The following is an 18,468-nucleotide window of genomic DNA, read 5'->3' as shown; positions in this document are numbered from 1 at the left end:
CACACACACACACACTTACACACAAATGTAAATTTACACATATTTTATAGATTAAAAAAAAATATTATTATCAAATAAGTGTATTTATTTTAGATTAAAATGTCCTCCTTACCTCTTGTTCCCTTTTAAATATTAGGAAAATATAAAGAAATTATTAAAAATTATTTTAAAAGCTCTCTCTTTTTCTCTCTCTCTCCTTCACATCTTCTCTCTCGCATCTTATTTCGCCGTCTCTCTCAAAACTCGTATGTCTCTTTTTCTCTCTCTCTCTCTCGCGTACGTCTCTCGCTGCAGCCCGTCTTCTTTCTCTCTCTCTCGCGTCTTAATTCGCCGTCTCTCTCTCGCCGCAGGCCCGAGCCGAATCTCTCTCGCCGCGAGCCGTCGAATCTCTCTCTCTCTCGCCGCGAGCCGCCACATCCGATTTCTCTCTCGCGCGCTGTCTCCTTCTTTTCTAGTGGTTGCTCTCTCGCAAAATATGTAACGGGTGGCGCGCAAATAAAGTACACCATGATATACATATAAGTATTTATTTGCCTTATATTTAATACATAATTATATATAAAGTTTTATTACATATTAAAAACTAAAGCCACCAGCTCGCAATCGACAAGTTGGTGCATGTCGAAGGCGTTGCTAGCGCGTATCGCATTCGGCAATTCTCTCGCATTCGTTACAGTGGATCCAATATTGGAGAATTGCGTATGTTTGATATCGACCGTTGCGATGAGCCTCGTCAATCGATCAAACATTATTTCGATGCATGAATCGAGCTCGAACATACAACGTAACGTCGATTCCATCATCATCATGCGCGCGTCCGCCGATTCGAGACTTATGAGCTTGGTGTCGTTTATCTTGTGAAAACGTACTGTTAGCGGCCCGACACTTATGAAGTTATACACATCGTTGTTGGGAGAGTCATTGTTTAAATAATTTTGAATAGCGTGACGTTGCTCGTAGAGTTTTTTCCACGTTTCGAGAGATAGTATTAGCTGTTTTCCCCGATGATCTCCTATGGCGATCTCCACGTAACTCGGCGGATTCACTCTGATGCCGATTTCGAGGAATTTGAATTCCGTGGCCGTCAATGCGTATCGTCTTCCAAGTATACGAACCGCACGAGACTCCAGCGAAACGCTGTAAAATTAGGAAAAAGAAATTAAAACTAAATTAGGAAAAAAGAAATTATAACTCGTAAAAAAATATAAAAATAGAAAATAGAAAAATATAAAATATATAAAATAGAAAAAGTTATACTTACTCGTCGCATTTCTTCTCGCACGTTTCATCACGTCTCGGCATGTAGTAATTCATGCTGCTGCTTTTTTTGGTGCAGAATATTTTTCTCGAGGGTATTAAAAAGTGAACCACCAGTCAGAACAGTCGACAAAAGACTGATCATATAAAAGTACTAATAATCGAGTAACACTCATTTTTTAAAATATTAGGAGAAGGGGTAAATCGAATTCCTAGAAATATATATCTGGAGGGGGAATAAAGAGAAATATTTAAAAGTAGTGGGGATAAAAAATTAAATATTAGGAGAAAGAAATTCTTAGAAATATATATCTGGAGGGGAACAAAGAGAAATATTTAAAATATTAGGAGAAGGGGTAAAACAAATTCTTAGAAATATATATCTGGTGAGGGAGAGAAATAACAAAGAAAATAGTATGTAAACAATATGTTTATTCAAAAAACGGATGATCGTCGGATTCAAGCCTGGATTTTGCGGCCGAACACCAATTAAATAATTTAAATACATTTTGTAACGCGCAATTTTTACATGTTTATTACACCGTAGAGTATATGTGGGATCTAACTTATTTAATGCAGGTACATCTTCATATATGGCATCCAAGGTCTCAATGGTGAAACCGCTGCTCGCATCGTCCATTATTTCGGCCAGCCATTCTCGCTTTTCAAGTCCTTTTACATACACGAGAGAGGACTCTTCATCGTCTTCTTGCTCATTTATGCCAACGATAGCTGCCGTAATCAAGCACTGAGCCATGCCGTATGGAACATTTCCAACCTCCCATTGTAAGCTGTGATGATGTTGAGTTAGCCACGAGGCCTGACGCCTTTCCGACTTTATGAGCACGCTCCATGGCACAGGGCATGCGAAGAAATAGTGCGACAGGATATATCCTCTTCTCAGGATTGCCGCTTCCTTTACGATAAATCGTTTGTTTAGGATAAATCCTTGCAGGTCGACAAACGTTGGTGCAAACATGATCTCTTCAATGTGAGTCAGTCGAGAGGTATTACGATACTCTTCAGACATCTCACATCATCTTGATTATGTATCCTCCTCCCCCTCTTTCACACGCGTATTTGTGTAAACATTTTTTAGGTGATTTTGCGCACAACGTTGGTCAACGGGTTGTACTGGATCACACAATCGTGTATAATGAGGCAGTACGCAGTGGTATTATTAGGCACGTTTTCCTTACACTCAAATTCCAATCTCACATCCACCGTTGCGCTCTTGATCGATTCGTTTTGTCGAGAACAATCGATAATCACAAACGGACCGTTTTGTAAAAATCGTGTGATGGTGAGATTGGGCTCGAGGTATTCGTATCCGTAATAGTTCTTGCAGAAACGTGTGTAGGTGTCGTACAGAATTGACCATCTGTTTTTATCAAAATCCAGATTCATGTCGTCGTACGGATAACTTTCCGAGTTCAGAAAGAGTTTTACGTTAGTTAATTTACAGTCGTCGAATCGACTGATATCCTCGGACATGACATTTTTACGCCCTGTCTGCAGAGCAAAAATTACATATTGCGACTTCTCCAGTTGAGTCGCGGTCTTAATGGCCCACGAATGCTTGGTCGTACGCTGCAATAGCGGAAATTTGTATAGATCCCACGAGCGGAAACCCATGCTGAGGTAACGTCCGCTTTCCAGAGCGCGCAGCATCGACAGCTTCTTAATCTCGCTCAACAACACGTGTGGCATTCGCCATTGTATCTTGAATATGTTGATCACAGGCTCCAGTGCAGAATCTCCATACAGGCAATTATTGTCGTTGCGCGATCGTATTAAGATCAACTCATGACGCGCATTAATCACTATTCGTTTGTAGTCATCACAAAATCCCAGCAACATGTAGAGCGGTACGCAGAAATTGAAGTGTCCACTCGCAGAAATCGGATCACTCCAGCCAGCGTTACTCATAACCATGCTTCTATCGAATGATATCGTTACATAGTTTTTGAGCAAACTTATTATTCCTACATTTCTGTTGCGATCAATCTCCACACCATCGAGCTCATAGCGAATTTCGTCAAACATGAATGCGACACAATTATTTCCCAGTGTCACATTGGATCCTTCAATTGGATAGTTTATCTTTAGTTCTCCCTCGATATATAAGAAACTCTCGTACGGCAATGTATACAAATCCTGTTGTTGTATGGGTATTCTTATCTCATCGTTGTGTCCAAATGTTGTGTTGGCAAACGGATGGAAGGGGGGGTGAGTCTCAATCTTGACGATGCGATCGTCAAAGACTGGCTCTTCCTCGATGTTGAGAATCTCAGTCATTGTTCAAATGGCACGCACCGCAAATCCCAAAGATTGTAAAAACGCAACGTTTGACGAGGTGAGTCTCTTCTTCGTGGTTGATTTGATATTAGCGAATGATGTTGCTGCTAGCCTGATTGTGTTCTTCGTGTCTTTATTCAACACGAGCATCCCGTCGCACGAGGTGTTGCTGTCGCTCGCCGTCGTACGTGCAATCTAACTGTTATCTCTTCGCCTCGAAAATCGAGCAATCGTTCCTTCTGGTCGACAACGCGTAACACTAAATCAGTAATGCTCCGTACGAAGACCGGCAGGTAAATGATCTGCGCCGGCGTTTCCGATATCTTATATCCAGGTGGTACTTTCGGTGAAAATTCATGTACCGTGTGAACGAGTTTACCGTTGCTGTATGCACCCGCGGTCACGTTACACTCTATGCGGATAATGTTCACGTTGATAATATTAATCGGCATGTCCGATTCGTACCATTTTCGCGGTTGCAGTATACGATTCAAGAATCCCAGCAGCGATCCAATGTTGTTGGGCATGCTAAAGTTTATTCTGTATGCACATTTAATCTCGCTTTTCATCGTATTATAATTAGCGCGGAGCACGATTGGGTAATCTTCATCGTCGACACCTTTATCACTAACAGCATTATGTTTTCGGGAAAGTGCGCGTTTCAAAAATTCATTTATCGCTTGCAGCTCGTACGATCCCTCGGGAATCGTAATTTCCGCGTCGTCTTTGCCGTAGTAAAATTTATTATTTGAGGAATTCACATTCGATATAGTGTGATAAGTTTCAAAGTCTGCCAGACCGAGCTCGTAGTCCGCATCGCTCAAATCTATGGGGGGAAAGTAGGTCGCCGCGAGGACACTACTCTTCCCAGTCAATGTTAGTGTTAGCGACATGTTGACAAAACTGAGTTAAATAAGGCAATGTCAGTCTTTAAATTTGCGGCGAGAAATCTCGGAGAAACTGCAAGCACAACTGTCCGCAGATACTCTGATCATACGTTTGATAAGAGGTGTAATTGTATTCCAATTTCGGCACATTTAAATATCGCACCAATTCCTCGGGTGGTCGAAGATTGCCAAAACTGTCGAAATAGATTGCGCGATTTCCTCTTTTTGCATACGCCACCCAATGAGTGCCAGGACCGTCTGTACTGTCTAGATTAACGATACCACTCTCATTTTCTCGCGCGCCATTTATCGGTAAATTATTGCGCATAAATACACCTCTAAAGTATGGAATGTGCATACGTTTTGCAAGTTGTAGCAATTGCACATTTGTAGTTACACCTTTCGGCATTTTTAACGTTTTTTTGACGTTTTTTTTTTCTTCGCTCCTCGTCCATATTTGTAAGGGGCGAGATACAGTCCGCGGCCTTTCATGGCGCGATTGTGGCGTAGTATCTCTTGCAACTGACGTTGCGCGGCTTTTCTGTCGTTTACCGCTTTTGCTACGCCAGCCGCTCCGCCAACCAGGGATCCGAGCGCGCCCAGCATTGGTAAAATCGGCAAAAATCCGCCTCGTTTCGCTGCCGAAAGTACCCTCCTCTTCGTCTTCCTCTTTTTCGTTTTCAAGCCCATGCCGAGCTTCGTCTTGGCCTTCATCGCTGCCCAGATAACTGTGGCCGCGGCTCTCTCACCGAGACTCGAGTCTTTCGCGACGATGCGAGTTTTCGCTTTCTCGGCGAGTACCTTATCCGCCGCGTGTCTCTCGGTGAGTTCGCTGCTCCGAGAGTAAGCTATATCGTGTTCACGGCACGCCGCGTCCAATGGGTTGACACCTTGATTATCTCTAGCCAATCGCTTTTCCAAACGAGTTCCCGGGCCGCAAAATTGATAGCCGGGAATATGAAGCTCGATCGGAAGTGCGTTTATCGCACGATTTAATAGACCTGTGCCTATTTTCGTTGACATCCGTTGCAATCTCTAGACATTACTGAGCAAAGCGCGAGTCCGCGCAGCTATAAATAGGCGGACGTTGGAGGTCAAATCGGGAGTGAGAAAATGAAATTCGTGCAACAACCTCTGACGATACGAGTGATGAATTACGACGACAGAGTACGCTGCAGCGTGAACGAAGGTGTGCGCAAACACGGTACGATGCTACCGACAACTATACGCGCGATCGTTTGCGGCCCCTCAAACTGCGATAAAACCAACGTGTTGATAAACCTGCTGGAAAGTCCGCACGGTGTACGTTTCGAGAACGTGTACGTGTACTCTAAATCGCTGCAACAGCCGAAATATCGCTATTTGGAAGATTTATTGACGCCGATTGACGAAATTGGCTACATTACATTTTCCAATAACAGTGACGTCATTCCACCGAGCGAGGCATATCCAAATTCAATTTTTGTCTTTGATGACGTAGCATGCGACAAGCAAGATACGATAAGAGAGTACTTCTCAATGGGGCGCCACTCGAACATCGACTGCTTCTATCTCTGTCAGACATACGCGAGAATACCGAAACATCTTATACGCGACAACGCGAACCTGTTAATCCTATTTAAACAGGATGCCACCAATTTGAAGCACGTGTACAACGATCACGTGAATACCGACATGTCGTATGAGGATTTCAGTGAGTTATGTCGTACTTGTTGGCAGCAAAAATATGGATTTCTAGTGATAGACAAGGACAGCTCGCTTTCGAACGGGCGATACAGAAAAGGATTTAACGAGTTCGCGATACCGCAGAGCCATTAGTCGTCGCCAACAATCCTCCCGGTCGAGAGAAACTCTAGAGAGTGCTGCCGACATGACTGATAATATTCGCGAGCGTGAAAAGGTTGTCATGGAGATTGCGAAGACGGCTGAATCGATCCGCAAGAAACATCGCGCTCTGAAGACCGGAAAGATCGATGATGATATCGTTGTCAAGACTCACTTTAAACCTATTATCGAGCCGCTACAAAAGATGGTCGACAACGCGACGATTTTGGTGAAAAACGAGCCTAACACCGACGACGACAACGACGACGGTGTGAAGATTGAGACTTGGTATGAGGGGGAGACACAGAAAAAGAGAAAACATAAAACCATCAAGCGATATAAAGAGGAGGAGGAGACATTGAAAAAAAGAAAATATGATATTTCGAAGCCATTGGACGCTTCATTGCCGACAACATCTACACCGAAAAACGCACAACCTGTGATACCCAAAACACTCGGTAGACGAAAATGTTTTCGAAACCACGCGTAACGCCCGAAATATCCCTTCGACACTGGTTAAGATCGTCGGAAGGTCGACAAATGATGCGAAAGGATTGGGGGCCATTAGGACAAAAGTAAATGGACGCTCTCCTCGGTGCTGATGAGAAGAAAGAAATTGATAATGTATACGGAGTCTATTTCGACGAGAATGAAATGCGCATCGGAAACAAGCGATTCGCGATTGACAAAGATGACAATATAATCATAGGCGACACGCGGTACATTGGAACGCCCGGATTGTACGAGTTGATCTTCAAGAAAAGACCTGATTACCAGGAGGATGATTTGCAAAAATACAAACATATATTTAACGTATAAGACGGGCAACAAGAGCCAAATCGCGGATGACAATGCGTTATCCTAACGAAACTAAATAATTTTTCGTTAGAATTAAATACCGGTGCACAAGGCACCAAATTTTTACTTGGACACGGCCAAGATTTTAAATATGAAATAATCTCATATTTTGAGATTTAATTTCAATACCCCTTTTAACCCCCCTACGGAAAATAAATAAATAAATGCAAGAGAAAAATATAGATCCGAAAATCGCTGAATCGGGAATCGAACCCGAGACCTTTCGCTTGCCGGGCGACTGCTCTTCCAGCTGAGCTATTCAGATCCTTTCGATTCTATACTTTTCTCTGTTATATATATTAATGTTGGTAAACAAACGCATTTTTTAAGCCAGCGTGTATCAATATAAGAGTTTTAACAAGGCTCTGTAAGTCGCCCGGCAAGCGAAAGGTCTCGGGTTCGATTCCCGATTCAGCGATTTTGGGATCTATATTTTTCTCTTGCATTTATTTATTTATTTTCCGTAGGGGGGTTAAAAGGGGTATTGAAATTAAATCTCAAAATATGAGATTATTTCATATTTAAAATCTTGGCCGTGTCCAAGTAAAAATTTGGTGCCTTGTGCACCGGTATTTAATTCTAACGAAAAATTATTTAGTTTCGTTAGGATAACGCATTGTCATCCGCAAATTGGCTCTTGTTGCCCGTCTTATACGTTAAATTTATATTTATATATTACAGAGCCTTGTTAAAACTCTTATACAAACATATATTATTGGCGACAAATGCGCATAAACGCAACTTTGATGTGCAAGGCCGTGTGAAGAGTAGCAAGGGGGACAAGTACAAATATATAATCGCACCGTTGACGCGGGTGGAATTGGACGACCCAAAATCAGGCATGGGAATGCCTCGCGCTATGACGCTAACCAACAATAAGATTGATTACGTGCACTGGGACGACCCCAACGAGCTAGTGGATCGCCTACGATTGCTCGATGCTTCGCACCAAGCTGGCAACAACGCGCATGACAACGAGATCTTGTCGATTATCGAGGAACTGCGGAGAAGCGGGCATTATTATAAATTAAACAAGGTTCCCGACAATCTATTCAGTTCATCGTGTGACACTTTACAAAGCATTGAAAAAATGTCTATCAATAAATTTGGATTATTCGAGAGGAGAAATGATGCAACCCCTGGCACAAACGACCAATGGTATAGATTGATTAGAAAATGCGTGCGCAAAAACGCTCTGCATCGCGTCGCTACAGATTATGACGCGAGATCGCGCAAGATTCGCCGTGTAGCGCAACCTGAGGCGGATACCGATGTCGTCAACAAATTGTACCTGGAAGAGTGCTTTAAAACATTGATGATCCAATAGAAAGAGTCAGATGAGAAACTGGCTGCGTTAGAGAAGGATGTACGAGCGTTGGAAACTGCGATAAAAGAGCTTCTGCGTGCGCCAAACACTACCTCAGACACAGGCATCTAATGAGCGGTTGGCTCAGAAACGTCTATCAAACAGTTGTGAAACGTCTAGAAGGGATTCTCGAGTGGTTGCAAACGAACAGCTACGAAGGATTATCAGCGTGCTACCAAACAACAATGAGTGGCATCAGTGACCGACCTGGAAGCAGCAGTGAACGACCTGGAAACGGTGGTGAACGCAACCGCTACGATCGAGGTTACGAACATGTCAAGCAGGGCTGCGAACGAGGCTACGAACAAGTCCTTAAAGGTTACATACAAGGCTATCAACAACTCAGTAAGGGTTGCGAACAGGTCAGGGACGGCTGCGAACGGGCCAAGGCGGGCTACGAACGGATCAGAAACGACTTGGGACGAGGCTGTGATCGAGTCAGGAACGATTTTCAAATGGGCCAAGGACGTGAGTGAACGAACGCGAAAGAACCCGAAACAACGAGAATTTAACTCGAAACAACGAGGCACAAACCCGAAACAACGAGATTAACCCGAAGAACGAGGCATGAACCCGAAACAACGAGAATTTAACCCGAAGCAACGAGGCACGAACGTGAACGAACCCGAAAGAACCCGAAACAACGAGAATTTAACCCGAAACAACGAGGCACGAACCCGAAACAACGAGAATTTAACCCGAAAGAACGAGGCACAAACCCGAAACAACGAGAATTTAACCCGAAAAAATCCGAAAGAACGAGGCACGAACGCAAAAGAACCCGAAACAACGAGGCACGAACCTAAAAGAACGAGAATTTAACCCGAAAGAACGAGAATGAATAGTGAAAATAACAACAAGCAACATAGTTTGGAGAGACGGCAGTTGGTAAACAAGTTGCACGCGTCAGCGAGAAAAAATTTCCCTCGAAGACATGTCATAGTGCGAGGATACGATGATCTGTGGCAAGCCGACATTGTCGAGATGCGTCCGTACTCCCGTTTCAACAAAGGTTACCACTACATACTCACCATCATCGATGTGTTGAGCAAGTATGCGCGGGCTGTACCACTCAAGAGTAAAGGAGGAAGCGAGACAGCTGACGCAATCGCCAAGATAATTCGGGATAGCAAGAGATGCCCGAAAAACATGCAAACCGATAACAGAAAGGAATTTTACAACGTCGATGTGCAACGACTTATGCGAAGACATGACATTAATCACTATTCTACATATTCGATATTGAAGGCGTCGGTCGTCGAGCGATTCAATCGCACGCTAAAGAACGACATGTGGAAGATGTTTACGCTGAATGGTACTTACAAGTGGTTCGACATGCTGCCACGCCTCGTATCAGATTACAACGGACGCAAGCATCGAACGATTGGTATGCGACCCGCTGACGTTACCCCCCGCGATCGCCGAAAGACTCTTGGCTACCGTGTACAATCGTGTAAAAATCGCGGGCCCGGCATAAGTTCAAAGTAGGTGATCAGGTACGCGTCAACAAGTACAAACAACTTTTCGAGAAGGGATACACGCCAAATTGGACAACCGAGGTGTTTAAGATTGTTAAAGTGCAGCATACTAATCCCGTAACATATCTACTCGAGGATTATCGCAAGATATCTATCGCTGGAGCGTTTTACGAGCATGAGCTGCATCGCGCAAATTATCCGGATGTGTACCTCGTGGAGAAAATACTGCGCAGGAGGGGTGATGAGGTTTATGTGAAATGGCTGGGATTCGACAGTTTGCACAACTCTTGGATACATAAAAACAATGTTATTTAATGTATTTTATTCAATCATTGTATAACATAATATATATTGTATAACATATATGAAATATATGAAATATATAACAAAATATATATAATTCCCATTAATACGTCCTTACAATATAATTTATTTACAACGGTATTCGATAATGTCCCCACGGCAAGGTGTCGGTGGAATCAGGTACGACATACCGCTTGTCGTCGTAGGGACTTAGAGCAATTTTCGTGTCGCTGATGGTATACACTTTATGCAATTTCGATCTTATACATGACTGTTGACGCGTCATTTCAATCTCGTCATTAAGACAGCGCGTATAATCGTCGAATGTTATACTACGCGCTACGACGTTACTTTTGACACCTTTTGCCTTTTTAGTGTCCTTTTTACCATCCACCCGCAAAGCATACATTTTTGCTCTAAGCCCGACGAATTCGGTCATTATCGCGCCGTTATTCTCATCTTTCATCAGACCCGGCACCTTTTTATTCACGAGCGGTATACCGTACACATTATTCGCGGCGGTATCGCTGGTATCGAATCGAGCGATGTCGCGTTTCAAATTTTCATAGACATCCTGACATTTAATTTGATATATTAAACTATCCGTGTCGGTGTACATTACTCTACAATTGTCACGATAGAGCGGTGACATGTATTCGTGATGAAATTCATAAAGACATACTTTTGATATGTCGAGTATGCACATGCCGACGTAGATTGGCTTGTAGAATTTTACTTCGAGTTTGCGTAATTCTATGGCAACTAATTTTTCCGAAAATATGCTCGTACTATGAAAATTTGGTTTTGCGATCATTGCCTCCGCACCGTACCGTCCGTCCCATTTTGTTAATAATTTTACATCTACATGATTGCGCACATTTTCCATCGTCTTGCCGAATACCGCATTATTCATCAATTTATATAAATTTTTTTCAAAATCGTTTTTCGCATGTGTTCTAAACTGTGTATTGAGTTCGATGTATTTTTGCAGCCACGCTGACTGTGTGAATTGTAGTATGCGGTATATTTTTGTTATGCGTAGCCCGTGGCGCGTGCACTGCTGCAGATTACGATAGTGTATTACGTAGCGCTTCTTATCGTAAAGCGTTGCGAGGAGTTTATACTCCCGCTTGCCGGGCGGCTTATCGCGCGTCGGGCAAAACGGTAGGTCAATGTGCGCGTCATGAAGATGCTGCGGATACTCTAAATCTACTTCGAGAACATAGCCTATAGGTGAATCGAACGCGATAGATGATACGTCAAAATTCGATATATCGTCGACCCACCGAAAATCGGCATATGGCAATGGTTGACACATTGCCCATCCGTACATATTATTTACATCAAAATACATGAGGTACGATGAGGGTTTCGATGGATCGTACGATTGCATGTACTTGTTATTTGCCTGTGCGTATCGACTTGAACATTGACTAAGGCCGCCGCGTATACCTCGTTCGACAAACATTACCATGTCAATGTCTGTTAATAATTCAAATTTTATATTTGTATGTCTTAACATGGCGTCCCATGTATATCCGGGGAGAGTATAATAATACGCGGGATCGAGTCCATAACTTTTTATACAACTGTCGCGAAAATTTTCAAATATGTCTGCCAATAACAAGACATCAATTTTTAAATATAAATCGCTATATTCGCCTAGCGTTCGAAGGGAGAATCGGCTCCAGACGGTCTCGGCGTGCGCGTAATCACTCTCGGATACTGTGTCGCCAGTTAAGGAACTGTAAAATGAGTCGCGCGGCGGTAAACGTGTGTCTTGTAATCTGTCCACGCAGTCTATGTATTCGTATGGAAAGACACCCTTTCGTGTCAATAAATTGAATTTTTCACTAGTTAAATTTTGATATTCCGAATGTAAAATTTTTAAAAATAAAATCTCGACGGCAATCGGAGCCTGTGCGGATGACATGCACAAAATTAATAAATTAAAATGAGATCTCAAATCAAACTCATTTATTAAATTCTAAACGTTTCGACCCACTTCGGGTCTTCTTCAGTAGCTGCAAAGTACAAAGAAACAAAAATAAAAGATAATCGGTACAATCAGAAAATTATAAAACTCGTATACATACAATCCGCAAATAAATTAAATATCATTCTCCTCCCTATTCAAACCGTCCGGCCGTCGGAGTGTCTCCCTAACGGTGACCATCGTCAGGAAGGAAGCAGAGCAGTGACTCCCTTACCAACACTAATCAACATAGTATAAATTAAACGTATAAAATCCACAAGAATTATAAATTAAAAACCGGGAAGAACACTCACCCCGACAGCAAAAACAGAGAGAAGACGATGCTACACGTGACACATCACTCTAACGACTGTGCGGTATTCTACCTCGACACAGTCGATACATATATACGCAAAAAAACAAATATAAAAATAAAATATGAAAATAAAAATAAAAACAACTAATACTTATCGGCAGTCATGTCAAAGGTCTAACGAAAAATCCGGTTATGTATAATCACAAAGCTAGATTTTGGTAAATTTTTCAATTAACAGATCAAAATTCTCGTTTAATTTATCGGTGTCGCTATGTAAATTTAAACTATTCTTCTGACGCTTTATGTGGATCATTTCGGATATCAAACGTTTACCTAAAAAAGGCTCCTCGTCCAAGACTTTTACATCCTCCCAATTAAATTCATGGTTCAATAATCTATGTTCCGATATGACTGATAATTGTGACGCGTTTCTTTTTATGTTGCTGCGATGTTCTTTCATCCTAGTTTTCAACAATCTACCCGTCTGCCCTACATACGACGCATCACAATCCATACAATCAATCTTATAAACTACATTGTTATGGAGTTCCCTTGGTAACTTATCCTTGTGTACTTTGATGAATTTACGGAGACTGTTAATTGCTGTATAGGATGGAATGACATCCAAATCACGTGTAATGTCCTCGATTCTCTTCGATACATTATTAATATACGGAATATTAAAGTAAGAAACTTTTTTCTGCGTTGGAATCTTGTCATTGCATATATTTGCTCTATTGTTATGCAACTTATTATTGTAGCGGAAGAACAACTTTTTTAACCGCGCTTGTAATGTTTGAAATATCAATTTGAAAGGATAATTATTAGACAAAAGAACTCCAATCATAGACTCAAAATTATCTTTATGGAATTTCGGATGAGATAGCCAAAAAACTCTATCTATGAGGCTGATAATGGTGCCTTTTTTATGGCAGAGAGGATGCTGCGACTCAAAATTTAAATATCTACCTGAATACGTTCGGCTTATGAAACAAATCAAAAAGTTGCATAACAATAGAGCAAATATATGCAATGACAAGATTCCAACGCAGAAAAAAGTTTCGTACTTTAATATTCCGTATATTAATAATGTATCGAAGAGAATCGAGGACATTACACGTGATTTGGATGTCATTCCATCCTATACAGCAATTAACAGTCTCCGTAAATTCATCAAAGTACACAAGGATAAGTTACCAAGGGAACTCCATAACAATGTAGTTTATAAGATTGATTGTATGGATTGTGATGCGTCGTATGTAGGGCAGACGGGTAGATTGTTGAAAACTAGGATGAAAGAACATCGCAGCAACATAAAAAGAAACGCGTCACAATTATCATATCGGAACATAGATTATTGAACCATGAATTTAATTGGGAGGATGTAAAAGTCTTGGACGAGGAGCCTTTTTTAGGTAAACGTTTGATATCCGAAATAATCCACATAAAGCGTCAGAAGAATAGTTTAAATTTACATAGCGACACCGATAAATTAAACGAGAATTTTGATCTGTTAATTGAAAAATTAACCAAAATCTAGCTTTGTGATTATACATAACCGGATTTTTCGTTAGACCTTTGACATGACTGCCGATAAGTATTAGTTGTTTTTATTTTTATTTTCATATTTTATTTTTATATTTGTTTTTTTGCGTATATATGTATCGACTGTGTCGAGGTAGAATACCGCACAGTCGTTAGAGTGATGTGTCACGTGTAGCATCGTCTTCTCTCTGTTTTTGCTGTCGGGGTGAGTGTTCTTCCCGGTTTTTAATTTATAATTCTTGTGGATTTTATACGTTTAATTTATACTATGTTGATTAGTGTTGGTAAGGGAGTCACTGCTCTGCTTCCTTCCTGACGATGGTCACCGTTAGGGAGACACTCCGACGGCCGGACGGTTTGAATAGGGAGGAGAATGATATTTAATTTATTTGCGGATTGTATGTATACGAGTTTTATAATTTTCTGATTGTACCGATTATCTTTTATTTTTGTTTCTTTGTACTTTGCAGCTACTGAAGAAGACCCGAAGTGGGTCGAAACGTTTAGAATTTAATAAATGAGTTTGATTTGAGATCTCATTTTAATTTATTAATTTTGTGCATGTCATCCGCACAGGCTCCGATTGCCGTCGAGATTTTATTTTTATTGTAACATAATAATTCGAGCCGAAATTAACAGTTTTTTTATAGTAAAATTTTTAGTTTATCTTTATCCAAAAATGACGCTAATTTGTCAAGACTAGCACTGAGAAACTTATACGAATCGATAAAGCGTAATTTGATATAATTTTTTGCATTGTTGTCTTGTGTCAATCTAACAGTTTTCAAGAATGATATATATTTTTCCTTTGTTATCGGCAATAATTCGATTTCCCCTTCGAACGCTATGGCTATGTCCTCGATAATGAAATGCGCGTCGTAGCCGGACAGATTGTGAAAGACTATAGGAATACAAAATGATTCTTTGTAATTTAAGTTACAATTTGAGTGCGCGGGGCCTCTGTACCGCCCGGTGAGGTGGCAATGATCGCGAACGCGTGTATCGTCTTCGTCAAACGGTTTTTCGCATATATGACAATGTGTTGCGCTGCGAAATTTTGCCCACTCGTCAGGTGTTAAATTTATCATGGGGACATTGGTCCCCATGATATTAAAATATTTTTTACGCGGATTGCTAAATTTTTAAGCTGTTCGGCGAACCACGCGACGCAATCGACACTACGGCGGGAATTGTATGTGGACAACGAACTGTCATACGAACACTGTACGTAATACGCGATGCTGAATACTTGATGGTGTTGATAATTTTTGACATCTTCAGGTCTTTGCCAAAACACACTCGAGGTCGGCGTACACTACAAACGGCTGCCGCTCCTTCCTCGTGTAGTTGTCGAAGCTGAGCCACTTGTCCTTGTCGCTCGGCAACCGGATAGCACAGTCGTTCAATTTCCCGCAATCTTCCGTATGCGCTTGCAATTTATCCGCCGCTCCGAAATAGTGTAAACATCTGTAAAAAATAAAAAATTTAATTAGAAATACTTTAAATATAATTTAAGTTTAATAAATATATACTTACCGATCGCAGATAAATTTTTTATGAGCTTTTTTGCTCAGTTGTGAGCTCACGAGGCGAGACAGATTTTTTATCAAAACAAAATGCCCGACGCTGTTTTTGTCTTCCACGTACAGCAGATTGACGTGTCTGTCTTTCTTTTTTTCCGAAAGACGTAGCGGGACGATGTTCTCGTTCTCGATGATGTATACGTTTACGGAGATGTCGTTTGCCAGTTCAAATTTTTTAATTTGATTCACAGTCACTGGAAACTCAATGTTTGGAGATTCAGCACTGTGGTGTAATGCGGATAGGAGGATTCCCGATCCACATGTATATCAGCGGGGTACAGAGCGGCCACCACTGAGCATGCAAAACACGCATTGTCCGCTGATCGCACATTAACTAACCGCTCTCTTTGTCACAATTTTTTGCGGTAATGTGATACGACATCCCGCGCGCATAGGATTATACTTGTTGATATTCACAGTCAAATCTATTATCTGCGACAATGCCTAGCCGCTATCGCGTTCCTGGAACTCTTCTAGCGATGCTAGCGTGGGCTCGATTACGCGGCGCTCGTACCACTCGCGTACATCGGACGTGCGAAAGAGTTCAAAGTTTCTCGTATTGATACTTTTATTGGCACGCTTGTCACCGGACACAAATTCGCCGTTGAAAACGGTGTTCACTTTTACACTGATGTGTCTCTGCAGCACATTCTCCACGTTCTCGACTATAATGTCTGCTGCATTTTCCAAAAACTGACGCGGTTTGATGTAGTCTGCGTTAATTACCGCACCGGTCAGTATACGGCTATCGAACGCCGTATCGATCTCGCGCCAAACAAGTCTTTGCACGTTATTGCCGCCACCACTAAATCCGCCGCCGCCGCTGAATCCAGGCATGGATTCACCGACATACTGCCTCTGTAGACGCACCTTCGCACCCTCGAGTCGCGTTATTCTAGCCACGAGAGATTGCCTATGTCCAATCGAGAGACGCGGACGCTTGGCACGGCTGCGTTCTTCCAGCTCTTCGATAAACCGTTCGCACTCTTGCAGCCATTCGAAATATTCGCTCAAGGTGGCGACTTGGCGGGAACGCTCCAACAGGTCGCGCTCAATATGTTCTGCGTTCTTCATTTTTTTATGTCTGGCACTTTTTCACACTTTTTCACACTTTTAACCTCAGCCTATTTTCGCTGACATTCGCTGCAATCCCTGATCATCGGCGCTGAACCGTCAATATGCGTTCGCATCCACGGCCGATTGTAATGTTCGAGGCAGCGACGATATGTCTGAACCTCCGGATCCGTCTTGATATGCTCCGGAAGCTTGTCCCACAAATGCTCTACGAAATATCCGCACTTTTGCAGTAAAACAATCTTCGGAATATATTGTAACTGTTCGGCACTTAACTGAGAATGTCGGAAGCACTTGATAGTATTACAAACATTCTGCACCCCGAATGAAGAGAGCGTGCGCTCGCCAGTGGTACTATGGCCCGGCAGCGGCATCGGTCATTATATATCCCGATCAACCCTTTGTTCGTCAACGTACGAACGAGAAAAATTAGATGACGTAAATTTTCGGCGCTCGTTTTGTTTATAAATTCCTGCAGCCGCTGGTTATCGGCGCTGGTATTTCTTCCTAAGATAAACAATAAAGAACCGCCGCTTATTGGGGAGGTACCGCGAAAGTGATATACAATCCATGCAAAAACATGTCGCAGGCCGCAAGCGGTGACACGTTTGCCCTGAAACTTTACCCACTGATATTTCTTAGAAATATACGTTAACATGTTCAACCCCCCCTTTTTTTTTTTGTTGGCGTATGCCAAGCGTGGCCCTTCTTAAAAATTTTATTTCTTAAATTTTCAGAGAAATGTGTGGGTCGACCAAAAAGCCCTTCAAATTTAAAATATTTTAGAAAATACCGAAAAGATTTTTGGGGGAAAAAGGAAATTTTTATTGTCGGGGTACCACGTTTTTCTTTAAAATTTTATTATATTTCCTTTAAAAAAACAGATAACTAAAAAAAAGAAACCCCCATCGTCGGACCACCCTTTTTTAAGATTTTTCTTTTTTATCTTATCTTTTAATTATCGTGGATGGATTTTGTGGCAGGGCAGTCCTTTTGTAAGATATCTAAGTTTACTTTTTTAAAATTCGCTGGATGTTTTCTTTTTTTTTAAAACATTAGTTGGCCCTTTTTTCATAAATGGTTTGTTTCTTTAAACCCCCCCCCCCGGGGAAAGTATACCCCCTCCCCCGAAAACCCCCCCCCCCCCCCGATCGAACCTTTGGTCAAACCGGCCTGAATTCCCTTATCAAAACCCCCCGCCTTACAAGGAAAAATTTTTTCGGAAACTTTTTTTAATTTTTTGCTTGTTCGTCGTTCGAAAGGGGGTTGCAATTTTTTTGGGAGGAACAAAAGTGGGAAACAAAACCTGATTTTTTTTTTTACTTTGCGAAAAAACTCGGGTACCCAAAGGAAAAAAATTTTGTTTAAAATTGGGTAAAATTTATTAAACGGAAGAAATTTCTCTCAAAACGGATCAAAAAAACTTCGATTTCCTTTGGAAGAAAAATAAAAGAAAATTTTGTTTTTTTTTGATGTTAAATTAAATCCAGGCAAAATTAAACTTTTTTCCTCGATTAAATTTTTAAAATTACTTTTTTACTTTTTTTTTTGGGTTTGCTTTCTACATTTTTGCCGCCCTTTTCAACAAAAATTTTTTAAAACTTTTTTAAATCAACCTTTTCATTTTTTTCTTTCCGGGGAAAAATGTTTTGAAAACGGAAAAAAAAAAAAATATTTAATTTTGTAAAAAAATGTTTGGGAAAG

General features: G+C 41.4%; 2 protein-coding genes across 2 annotated transcripts; both read right to left on the bottom strand.

Moving 5' to 3' along the window:
- Positions 1–540: 540 nt before the first annotated feature.
- On the bottom strand, positions 541–2,287 carry LOC146724651 (uncharacterized). Its single transcript, XM_085479522.1, has 2 exons — positions 1,824–2,287; positions 541–1,137 (listed from the first exon to the last, which is right to left on the bottom strand). Exons 1-2 carry the CDS (start codon positions 2,285–2,287, stop codon positions 570–572), a joined length of 1,032 nt encoding a protein of 343 aa, XP_085335648.1. The 3' UTR covers positions 541–569.
- Positions 2,288–2,352: 65 nt separating this feature from the next.
- LOC146724650 (uncharacterized) lies at positions 2,353–3,555 on the bottom strand. Its single transcript, XM_085479521.1, has 2 exons — positions 2,998–3,555; positions 2,353–2,769 (listed from the first exon to the last, which is right to left on the bottom strand). Exons 1-2 carry the CDS (start codon positions 3,553–3,555, stop codon positions 2,353–2,355), a joined length of 975 nt encoding a protein of 324 aa, XP_085335647.1.
- Between the last annotated feature and the right edge of the window lie 14,913 nt (positions 3,556–18,468).

The sequence above is a fragment of the Nylanderia fulva genome, unplaced genomic scaffold, assembly GCF_048542155.1.
Source record: "Nylanderia fulva isolate GAGA-0341 unplaced genomic scaffold, ASM4854215v1 Scaffold121, whole genome shotgun sequence".
NCBI classification, from domain to species: domain Eukaryota; kingdom Metazoa; phylum Arthropoda; class Insecta; order Hymenoptera; family Formicidae; genus Nylanderia; species Nylanderia fulva.
Note: the sequence above shows the minus strand (reverse complement) of the source record. Positions and strands in the feature narration are given on the sequence as shown.